This window comes from Citrus sinensis, chromosome 3, assembly GCF_022201045.2.
Source record: "Citrus sinensis cultivar Valencia sweet orange chromosome 3, DVS_A1.0, whole genome shotgun sequence".
Lineage (NCBI taxonomy): Eukaryota > Viridiplantae > Streptophyta > Magnoliopsida > Sapindales > Rutaceae > Citrus > Citrus sinensis.
In genome coordinates, this window is record NC_068558.1 from 1,953,816 (window position 1) to 1,966,275 (window position 12,460).

The 12,460-nt window shown below is 31.3% G+C and overlaps 1 protein-coding gene across 2 annotated transcripts; it reads right to left on the bottom strand.

The window, feature by feature from the left end:
* Positions 1–1,034: 1,034 nt before the first annotated feature.
* Positions 1,035–3,406, bottom strand: LOC102614630 (serine racemase). 2 transcript variants are annotated; one of them, XM_006476528.4, is made up of 7 exons: positions 3,294–3,406; positions 2,798–2,982; positions 2,606–2,692; positions 2,291–2,521; positions 2,026–2,099; positions 1,722–1,908; positions 1,035–1,493 (listed from the first exon to the last, which is right to left on the bottom strand). In XM_006476528.4, exons 2-7 carry the CDS (start codon positions 2,959–2,961, stop codon positions 1,247–1,249), a joined length of 990 nt encoding a protein of 329 aa, XP_006476591.2. In that variant the 5' UTR covers positions 2,962–2,982; positions 3,294–3,406; the 3' UTR covers positions 1,035–1,246. The 2 variants fall into 2 exon arrangements, with proteins under 2 accessions (XP_006476591.2, XP_006476592.2); XM_006476529.4 differs by having other exon boundaries at positions 2,798–2,972; positions 3,294–3,367.
* Between the last annotated feature and the right edge of the window lie 9,054 nt (positions 3,407–12,460).

The following is a 12,460-nucleotide window of genomic DNA, read 5'->3' on the forward strand; positions in this document are numbered from 1 at the left end:
TTTTTTTTTTTTAATTTTGTACCCTTCTGATGTTGAATAGTGGATACAGTTTTTTGAGATTTTGGAGTAACTAATTGCAAAAGTCAGAGTTGTTCCCATAATTTTTTTTTGAAATTTTTTTTTTTTTGAGTTAGAGACCATTTTGATATGGATGATCAAATATGTTGACCCATCAATGTGATATCCAAATTTTTTAAGGTAAAAATAATAATAAGCTTTGTGAAGTTTCAGGAGCTTATTTTTTTGACTAGTGTCAACTGCTATCCATTCTGATAAGCTAAAATTATCGTTATGCCAAATTGAAGGATAGATGGTAGTCATCTTCTCATAAAATTATTACTTTTGTTTAATCAAACCATCCCAGTGCTTAGTCATGGGAATTTATTTATCTTTCGTTTTTGTTTTGTTCTTAATGATTATTGCATTTATTTAAAATGTTTGATAAACTTTACCATAACTAATTACTTGACAAGAAGTAAGCTTTCTTGCATGATCTTTAGGCACCTTATGAGGTGGATTTTACTGTGGCAAATGTAGATTTTAGTCATTACATTAATTTGTTAATTATTAAATAATTTGTTAATTATTACCTATTTGAGAAAATTAAAAATTACGTCTTATATACTATAAATATATTTTATAAATACAAAAATCAAAATAATTTTAGTATTATTTAATCAAAAATATTTTGTGATAACAAATTAATTATTTATGTTTTAGAAATAAAATTTTCATTTATAATCTGATCCAATAAACATCAAACACAAGACAATACTAATTATAATCTAATCCGAACCTATCCGAATGTATCAATTCGGCATTCTGAGAACACCTTAAAAGAACTCTACAATTAAAAAATAAATAAAAATCAGCCCAATCTGATTATTAGCTCAATTAAAAGGATGCCAGACACAGCTGCTCAAGCTCTCTTCATGAGGTGGCCAGAGTATATCTTTTCATGATAAAATGCTAAACTTCATTTTCACTACCATTTATATATAGGTGCCGGCAGTAATGGCAAATTTAGCCTAAAGTTGAGCTTTAAAAAGGTATGATAATCATTCATTCTTGAGTTTCTTATTTTTGTGAATACAGAAATGGAAACTAAGGAAACAAGAAGACATATTATGTTGGCTGTCAATTTACACAAGAATCTGGCATATGCTGTCAAACAGAAATTTGACTTCATAAAACTGTAAAAATCACTGTAAGGAAAAACATTTTCCATGTACGAGGCATGCAACGGTCACTTTCTAAATGAATCCCACAGCACACCTAAATCAACATTACCTCCTGAAAGTACAATTCCTATCTTTTTACTATCTTGCCAAGCAGGATTCTTTCTGAAACCGTCTGATAAAACAGCAGCGAGGCCTATGGCTCCACTAGGTTCTACTGCCACCTTCAGAATCTCATAACAGAGTTTCATGGCTTCTATTATCTCCTTATCCTCCACAGTAATTACGTCATCAACAAGATCTCGTACAATTGGCCTGCACCATAAGAGAGAAAGGCATATAATAGAAATTAATTCCATAAACTGGAATTGATTTATAGATGAAGGCAGGCTGGCGAAAGAGATGAAATAAAGTCATGAATTTCTTCACTCTCAAGACAAACGTAAGTATAAAAAGGACGAGCAGAATCAAACTTTACATTTCAGTGTGCAAGAGAAAATTTGTAACCTTCATGCATCAATTAATTATCAAGATTGTCTTTACCACGTAAGATCTCCAAGAAAAGCTCGGAGCCCATCAGCAACAGTGTTTGTTTCGAGCAATGTTATAATCCTGCCAGCTGCTTTAGATTGAGCTGCATCATTAGCTCCAATAGGTTCAGCAGCCAAAATTCGAATGGCAGGTTTGATGGACTTTGCAGCCAGTGCCACCCCTGATATTAAACCACCTCCTGCAATTGAAATTTTTTCAAACTATTATCATTTGGCTTCCAAAAAAACAATCACCGAAACCAAAAGTGACATGGGACCCCAAATATGAATTGAAACTAAAATGTTGTCGAACAAACCACTTATGGGAACTATTATTGTATCAAGTAGAGGGACTTGCTCCAGAAACTCCAGTGATATGGTACCCTGCCCACTGAGAAAACAATGCAACTCATCATAGCACATTCAAATCAATGCAAAAGTTCCAGGTTTTCCCCACACATGAATTTTGTGCAGACCATATGCATAAAGCTTGTGAATATCCACTAATACAGCATGGAGCTATATCATTTTATGAATAGAATTCAAATAAAAATGCAAATTACCATAACAGCAATATAGTACCTTATTATTCGCCCATCATTATATGGATGTACAAGAACTGCCCCAGTTTCCTCCAGCACCTTGGATGCGACACTCTCCCTTGAATGCATTGTGGCCTCACTCCAAATAACCTGACCACCGTAACGCACAACATTCTCAACTTTGCATTTTGGAGCATTCTTCGGTATAACTATATATGCTGGGATCCCCCGTAACTTTGCAGCCAAAGACAAAGCTGCAGCATGGTTACCACTAGTTTTGAAGTACAATATCAGGGGACACCTAAACACTCAAATTATCATTAACCACGGAAATGCTAGTAAGCTCAGTAAAAACCTGCTATGTGTTACAACCCCTTTAATTGCTTGATCTTCATCGAGCGAAAGAACTGCATTAGAGGCACCTCTGAATTTGAATGCTCCACTATCAGAGCAGAAAAGGAAAAGAACATCCTTAATTTTAATATTGGTGCAAGAGTAATTAATGAAATACTGTATCCACTATTTAGTGAAAAAAATTTGTTCTCACCCCTTCTGAAAACATTCACATTTGAAGAATAGGCTTCTTCCAGACATAGAATTTAGAGTTTCCGAGGACAAAACTGGAGTCTTATGAATGTACAGCGAGATGCGTTTTTGAGCTTCTTTTATGGATGAGAAATTAGCAGCATACTTCTCCCCGTTCGCTTCCATCTCCAACTTCACTGTTAAAAACTACTTGGGAGTTTTAATGCTTTTGTTATATGAAAATGGGCAACAAGTAAATTGTGACAAAATCGGATTTTTGTCATGCTGTCGCAAAAGAAACATCATCGAACAGCCATGAAATTGGACAATTTAATTGGCATTTCTAGTAGCAAAGTGAAGTGTGCTACAATCGTGCAAAATAGCTAAATTGAAGACCCGTCCGTTATTTCATTATCGCTATGCAATTGAGATTTTTTGGCAGATAACATTTGAAAAAATAACAACGTAAAAGAAATTCATAGTAGAAAAGGAGCTTAAAAAGACATAAAATAACTCACAGCAGCTTAGAAGTCTGAATCCCGAACACGACTTTGATGATTCTGCGCGCCCACCTTCACCTCTTCCATGTCTGTAATAATATATATAACGATGCCGTTTGGTTTGGAGGAAGGTATTTTTCACTGAAGTCCCTATTTTTTTATAAATTATAAAAAATTCCAAACTTTTTGACAACATCACATAAACGAATAGATCGTTTGATTAAGATGTTTTACAGATTACAACACCGGTGGGAATTACTTGGACATTTCTTAAACTGGAACGTTTGCATGTAATTGTTGATACGAACTCACGAAAAGCAGATTGAATTTCTGCGCTGAACGCAAAAGATTTCGGGAGGAGGACACAGAACAGAACAAGTGTTTGCATTGCAAAGAATCTGCCACTTCAACGCTTGCAGTTCAAATTTTCAACGCTGTGATATTCTCAGCAATTCAGGGAGTAAAAATAAGAGAACTTCACCGCATTGACAGTTTATTTTAGCTATAATTGGCTGTTGGCAATGGCAAACTGAGGTTCAAAACGAGCTACAAAAGAGAATGATGAATGCTCATTTACAGAATTCCTTCACCTATTGTTGCTCCTTCCCTCAGAATTACAGCGCATTGGACGTAAATGAAATGTAGAATAAAAACAAATTGCCAATTGGCACCGACCAAGCATAAGTTTCAATTGGGTTAGTCTTAAAAGAACTGTTGATCTCACCTCTTCACCATATTTAATTATTTATCGTCTGGATGTGACACAAGTACTGCATCGACTTCAGTAGGCGATATCTTCTCCCCAGCGAAAGGGAAATGATATTAAGCATATTCAAGACTCGAGAAATCACTCTTAATAATTCTCGTCACTGCTGAATTGATGATAATAACAAGTGTGCTTTTTGTAAAATATGAATGTTCAATATGGAACCCCCGCGAATACTAAGGTGATGTTTGGTTTGAAGAGACATGTGTTGTTATAGAATTATATACTAAAAAAAAAAGAAATATTTATTTTTTTATTTAGACAATTTTAGTCTTAAGTGAATAAATGTTAAACTTCCAATATTTATCATCAATACAATTCAAAAAATTAAACAGTGATTTTATTTTGTATACTTCTATAAATAACTAATAAAAATTATTTTAAATAACATATTATATTTATAATTAAATTTTATTTAAATTTTTTATTAGCATAATTTTATTTTATTATTAATTTAAGTAATTATAATTAACATCATTTGTTTCTAGATAGTTTCTAATATAATATAAATAATTTCTTAATCACTATATTATAATTTTAAATTTTCATTTAAGGAACCAAAAAAAGCAAAAGAAGCTGCCGTACTCGACTACCACAACACCATCTCGTACAAGCTGTTGAATGATATGAAAATTATCAAAAATTGATACTCTCTATAATGGATGAACTCATTTAATTTAAAATTTTGATATCATTTCAGATTTGTAGAAGTTAAAAAGTTTCTAAAAATTTTTTAATAGGGTTTCAACAACACACGTTGATTTTTTGACCTCAATGATAACATAATAATTTTGTTCGTCAAACGACAAGTTCAATGGGTACTAGCAGTGACACTTCACGTGCCTCTGGCGGCTATTTGACAACTATTAATTTATGTTTTTATATTTTCATATTAAATATATTTATTTATTTATTTTGATAAAAAATTTAAAAATCATTACTTGAATTTAATTAATAAAATATTTTTAAAAAAATATTAAATTGATAAAATAAAATTATAAATAATAACTATTTGATGATATTAAACAAGTTAAAAAGTTAAAGGGATAATTTTAAAAGCTTTGATTTCCAAAAGAAGATGAATTTGAATTCTTCAATTCTTGGTATAAAATTCAAATTCTACATTAGGATGAATAGTAAATTCTAATAAAATTTAAATTCTTATATATTTTTCCAACCAAACAATTAAAATAAAAGAAAAAAAATTTGAAATTACTTTCCTATTCTCTATCCTCACCTCCCAACCAAACACCATCTAAACTCCTTAATATGCCACCCACATATTCAAACACCTTTGAGAATCAAAGTATCCCAGATCTCCACTAAGGAACCACCCAAATTGAAAAGCAGTCTTATTAGCCTCAGGATTATTAATCCTTTGTACCATTGGGCCCTCTCTAATGCACATCTTCCCATTAACATTCGCCTTTTGGTCTACACCATTCTCGTCTGGAATCGCCATCTCCCGCCGGACCGGCTTCCCTACCGAACTAGCCTTATGCGGGCCGTTTTTAGGCAACAGTACGAACACGGTACATACAGATATGGCACTAGTCACAAAGCAACCAAACTCTAATCTCGGAGGCAGGTAAACTCGGCCCTTATAGAATAAGAATACATTGGTGTACGGCGTGATGGTTAGTTGGGCTGCTCCATGGATGGATAATGGGTTCATTGTCATTGAATGATGCAAGACTGGCCCAAAATCAAGAGTGATATAATAATTTTACATTATTTTTTTTTTGAATTACATACAACGTACATTATTTATGTATTTGGATAATAGTCATTATGAGATCTTTTAGATGAAAGTAATTGAAGTTCATAACTAACCAAGTCAAATTCATAATTTCGGTGAGCGCATGCGGCAGAAAATTATTATTACTCCTTGAACAGCTCCTGTAAAATATGGCTTAATATGGGCCATACTTGCCGACCAAGGCCTACTTGCTAAAATTATTAGCTTGGTTTTAATGACAGGATTATTTATTTAAGAGCGATGATACATTTATAAATTTTTGTACAAACTAATGTGTCATTAATTTATTGGTTGAATGAAAATATAAAATAATATAAATAAATCATGTGGGCCAAGAGATATTTAATTCAACCAATGAATTAACGCCACGTCAATTTATACAAAATAAATTTATACAAGAGTTTGTGGCTATATCATTATTATTTATTTAATCATACTAAAGGTTAATGTCGACATACAATATTTTGGAATTGTTATAACTTACAAGTGAGAATAAGTCAATTATAATTTACAAAGAAGCAAAAGGGATGTTTTATTTCGCGGGCCCATTTCGTAATTGATGGATTTTTCTAAAGGTAAAAAGCTAGGGACAAAGTCATTTTCGCACTATATTGATTATCACAAATATTTTAATGGTAATTGCCCGCTTGTTACGTGCAGGTTCAAACAAACGATGCTTCTGGACTTGGCGGGAATGTTGAAAAAAAATACTTGGGCCTTCGTTCTCAATCTAAGTAGAACTGATGTAAGGCCCAAACCGTTTTATTTTTAATAATTAGTAAATTATTAATTATTAAAAATTCTCATAAGTTAGAAAATAGAACCAAATTATTGATTATGAAATTATCAACATCAAACAGATTCAGCATGGGCATGGCATGTGACATGTATTTGGCTTGACGGTCGACGCTTACTTGCGCGCCAATATTAATTTGCAACTCTGTCTTTTCAGGTTCAGCAATATTTAACTCCGGTTTAATGCGATCCTTTTGTGGGAATTTTAATTCGTCATCGGTTAGTTTTCTTGATTCCTTTTTTTAATTAGCATCTTAGTTTGAACTTTGAACTGTTTCCAATCACAGACGAACAAGAAGAAGAATAATTAAAGGAAAGACTGTTTTTAACCAATTTTGATTGCATGGTATGTACTGATTTTCCGCTGAATAAAATTTAAAAAAAAAATTGTAATTAGTCATAATTGGATAAAATCATTTCAATTAATTATTTAAATGATAACCAGTTTTTTTTTCTTTTTCATAGGAATGATAGCCGGTTTTAAATATAGATTTAGGACAATATTTTGTTAACAATGTGAGGAAATTTTCCTGTGATTAGGGTTGGCAATCTGAGTCAGGATTCCTTTATTTGATTTGAATTGATTCAATGTGAATTAAATGAGTTTGAGTTTAAAAAAATTGATTGGTTTAATAAGTTGGTGAATTCGATTTGATTAGTTAATTAAATTAATCAAATCCCTGTTGAGGAATATTGATTCATTTATTCGTTTAGAATTCATTTAATATATGAGTTATAAACGAATTGAAAACGATTCATTTGTTTATTATTCTTTTCATTGAATTACTTATTTATCCTTAAATATATACGAAAATATTTTAAAGTTTGAAGGTCAATGTAGTAATTATAAATGATAATAAATTTTAAATTTGTGGTCTTTTTATATTTTATTTTACTTAATTTTTTTTATTATTAATTATATTTTTTGTAAATAAATTCATATTCAATTCGGTTCGTTACATCATAAATGAATAGGAAATAAATTCATATTTGATTCAATTCGTTTATTAATTCTACTAAACGAATTAAACAAATCGAATCATATATTCACTTAATAAACGAATCGAGTCGAAATCTTGAGATTTTAATTTGATTAATAAATGAATCGAATCCCAATTAGTAAAATTTTAACCCAATTTATTTGCGATTTGATTTGAATTCAACTCATTAATTCATTTTGCCACCCTACTCGTCATATGAGCCTAGACATGTGCGTCCTTTGAACGAACGTATATCCAGTCGAAAATATTGAGACTGACTTTGAAAGTCAGCAAACAAAGAACTTATTTTGAAAGAACGAACTTGGACGCAATTTTATTTTTCTTCCAAAAAGTTTCCATGAAAAACTAACACTGAATTTGGGAGCTTGCTATGTTACACTTTCTGCAAGTAACATAGCCAATGGGAGTCTTCCACAGGTGTTGGTGCTGATGCAACCTAGGCAAGGGAGCTGTTGATACAAGGTCAAAATGCCAAGGCTGTTATTTGTTGCAGCTTCTGCAACTTAGCCGTGTCCCTGAATTTGACTTTCTATGATGATCTGACTTTGTGCCCAACATAAGACAAGGATGTGCTTTATTAGTTGTTGTAGATAATAAGACATAAATATACAATATACACAATTTTTTTTTTAACTAGTTTAGCAAGGCACGCTGTAACTCAATTTCCCTCCAATGTGTGACTACAGCTCATATTAGCATAATCCATCGGAAAATGATAAACAAACTAAAAGAAGACTAAAGGACGATAGAAACGCAGTATGGGCTTGCCGTTTCACGTGCTTCCTTAGTCTTCCTTTAGTTTTACATAGGCCCACAATAAATAATAAAATAAAAAATTTAGAAATAGAAAGCATGTCAAATTTCAACTTTTTATCTTTTCCTTATACGTTATCTCCTCCCTCTCCAGTCACTCTTTTTTTTTTTTTGTTGCTAAAATCAAGCGGTTGGAAATGCAGAAATTACCTGTGTGATAAGCGAGATGCAGAGAGATAGAGAGGACAGGGAACTGATTTTTCATTATTAAATGCAGATGGCTCACGTTAAATGAGAGGTGAGAGATGGAGATAGAGAGGACAATAAGAAAAATTGATTGTAAAAAAGTGCTGTTATTGTTAAATGCTATATTCACTAACGTGCCATGTTTAATTTAATTTTTTAAAATGATTGTGGCCCCTGGTTTTAATTCAGTTTTCTTTTATTAATACAAATGCAGATCGAGTTGAGTTTATCTGGTTTGGCCTCTTCGTCGGGTTTGAGTGATAATGACGATTTTAATTTTTTGTCAACTTTTTTATTTTGTCATCTCCTTTTCGTTACTTTTGGTTTCCTTTTTATTATTTTAATCTTTTCTTTTGATTGTTTTATTTTTTAAATAAAAAAAACAACCGACAAAGGATAATGAAGTAACATACAAAGGGACACACGAAAACGACAATGGGCGCTGCCGTTTCTGTCATCCCTTTGTCGTCCGTTAGTTCAAATAGCAGGACTCTAATCCATATTCTTGGACAGAAACAATCAACTATTTGCAACTATTGAAGCTCTGACAGTCTGACTTACTGTGGAATTTTTTTTTTTGGAAATTTTCTTTTTTTGTGACATCACTTCTATAATTTGTCTTGATGGTTATTGCACAGGACCAACAAACCCAGATCCAGATTCTAAAAGATTCTAGAGTACCTAGGGTATATATAACTCTAGTGCCGTAGTTGTAATTAAAATATTCTGTATAAAAACAACAGGTGGAGTGATCAAACATACATCACAAGAAGAAGTACTTGTGCTTACTAATAATATATACTAGGTTTTTGCCAAATCAATTATTTTAATACAATAATATTTTAGTCCATACATTTGATGATGGCTCTGATGATCAAGCAAAGATAATAATTCTTTTTTTTAAAAAAAAACCCCACAAGCATAAGCAAAGCGACACTGTTTTGCATTAATTGTTTGACTATTCTAGGTGGTTCGAGTTTACTATAAATATGGGGTTTCTTTTGGGCATAAACTGCGTGTTACAAAAGAAAGATTTGATCTCTTTCTTTGACTATTTTTTTTTAATAGTTTAGCAAGGGGCGCTGCAACTCAATTTCCCTCCACCGTGTAACTACAACTCATATCAGCATAATCCATATTCTTGGACAGAAACAATCAACTATTTGCAACTATTGAAGCTCTGACTTACTGTGGAATTTTTTTTTTAATTTGGAAACTTTCTTTTCTGTGACATCACTTCTATAATTTGTCTTGATGGTTATTACACAGTGACCAACAAACCCAGATCCAGATTCTTAAAGATTCTAGAGTACCTAGGGTATATATAACTCTAGTGCCGTCATTATAATTAAAATATTCTGTATAAAAACAACAGGTGGAGTGATCAAACATACATCACAAGAAGGGACTCAGCTAAGTTGCAGATTCTGTAACTAACAGCTGAGTCAACATTGGCCTTGCATCAGCTGAGTTTGGGTTGCTTTTCCTCACTCCTGCAACCCGTGGAAGCGTCCCATTTGCTGTGTTACACACGGAGTCGGTACCGTAGCAAGCTCCCACAAGAGGAAGTACTTGTGCTTACTAATAATATACACTAGGCTTTTGCCAAGTCAATGATTTTAATACAATAATATTTTATTCCATACGTTTGATGATGGCTCTGATGATCAAGCAAAGATAATAATTCTTTAAGGAAAAAAAAAAAAAAACCCACAAGCAAGAGCGAAGCGACACTGTTTTGCATTAATTGTTTGATTATTTCAGGCGGTTTGAGTTTACTATAAATATGGGGTTTCTTTTGTGCATAAACTGCGTGTTACAAAAGAAAGGTTTGATCTCTTTCGAGCCAAGATTTGATCTCTTTCAAGCCAAGGCTCTCTCTTTATCTCTACCTATCGGCGATCGTAAGTTTCTTCTTCTTCTCTAATTTTGTTAATTATTATTTTATTGTCTAACTTTTGCAAAATTTCGTACTTGATCTCTTGAGTTGCATATGTTGAGAACATATGTCAATTTATGTCTCATTTTCATCATATTCTCAAGAAACTGCTATGAAAGATATGGTTAGCTAGCTTTTAGTCTTAAATTCAATTTCTACGGTAATGCATTCTTACGTCTACACATATCAAAATTGCTTATTGTTTACTCGTGTTTACAGTACTAGCAAGTAAGGGTGGACGAACTCAATCCGACCTCAGTGCAATCTAATTCAATCCAATCCAATCAAACTTAAATGAGTTGATTGAGTTAATTTTTTTCAATCTAATTAATGATTGAGTTAGATTAGATCCCTGTTAATGGACCCATGTAACCCAATCCAATCCGATAATAATAAAAACCATATAAAAATAATGTCAATTGTTAATTGTTTATCTCTAAACGGTTAAAAATAATTTTGAACTCTTTTTATGCTTTTATAAAGGAGACTCTTTTTTAATTTCTCTCTATTAAACCTGACATTAATTGAATTTTCTAAATACAAAATTCATAAATCAACTTTGAATTTCCACTAAAAGTAAGCTGATAAGTATTTAAACATAACAAAATATTGTCTATTGATAGATGTTGGGTGTAACAAACAATATTTAATGTTATAATGGAGAATTATTTTTTTTTACTATTTTAATTTGATTTTAAATATCGAATAACTTTTTTTTTAACTTCCACGTTTGAATTTTTAATTTTAATCAACCTGATCAACCCAACCCAATACAATGATTTAAAGGTTAAATTGAGTGCCCAGATTTTTAGGTTTCATAATGCTTTTATGGAGACTTAAATTTTTGTTATCATACATGGTGAATACAACTATACAAGGGCTCACCCACTAGACCAAATACCCATTGGTAAGGTGCATCTAGCTTTAAAAGGATAAATTAAATGGAGTGAGCTGCATCTAATTTTTCAAAGGATAAATTAATCCATAAAAGGGTTGAAACTTTGTAACGCCAATAATATCAAAATTTATGAAAAATTTTCAAATTAGATCACTTATCGTGGATATGGGAATTGCAATACTTATCCTTTTCCAAAGGATATGGTTATCTCATAACAAGCACTTCAAAATTAAAGCTTTCGCCTTCCTCATCATTTCAGACTGCAAAATCTTTCTTTCTTACGTTTTATTTGATATTACAAAATTACAATAGAGATTGAGCGCAAGATAGTACTTATATGTGTGTGTATATCACCTAATTCAATCTTCAACTATTTAAGGGGAGTTTGAACACCAAGCTTCTTCTTTTCAAAAAAGATATTTTTACCATCTTTACATATATAGATGCTATTAATGCTACCCAAAAAAAAAAGAAATTTAGAAAAAAATCGACTGTCAATTCTATTTTATTTTAAAAAAAATTAAATTTTTTTTGATATGATGAACTTAGTCGTAATTATATATTAAGATCTGTGTGTGTGTTTTTTTTTTAATATTTTAGTAACACTCTCACTTTATCAAAGTAAAAATGTCCTTATTAAAAGACAACTATATATAAACAACTGCTAAATTACATATAATGTAACTTATAGAAACACAAAAAAAATTACTCAAAACAAAAAATAATAACATGTAAAACAAATAGTAGGTCATAAGTAACTACTTTTAAGTTTGTTGCAAGTTCATATGATGTAACTTAACAACACCTCTATATATATATATATGTGTGTATGTATATATATAATTATCATCTAATAAAGACATTTTTGATTTAATAAAATAAGAATATTATGAAAATAAAAAAGAATATTGATTTTTATATTAAAATTTATATTTTTTAATCTATTAGTGTGTTAAAAGTAAGATGCCATTATTAGTGTATTAAAAGTAAGATGCCATCACTATAAAATGATATTATATACATTCATT

What these genes read in the sequence shown, in the direction of transcription:
- LOC102614630 (XM_006476528.4), bottom strand. Translation starts at nt 2,961, where the DNA reads ATGGAAGCGAACGGGGAGAAGTATGCTGCTAATTTCTCATCCATAAAA. An exon ending in TGTGAATGTTTTCAGAAGGG is followed by an intron (nt 2,693 to 2,797) that starts GTGAGAACAAAT and finishes CTGCTCTGATAG; the next exon opens with TGGAGCATTCAAATTCAGAG. An exon ending in AATGATGGGCGAATAATAAG is followed by an intron (nt 2,100 to 2,290) that starts GTACTATATTGC and finishes TTGTTTTCTCAG; the next exon opens with TGGGCAGGGTACCATATCAC.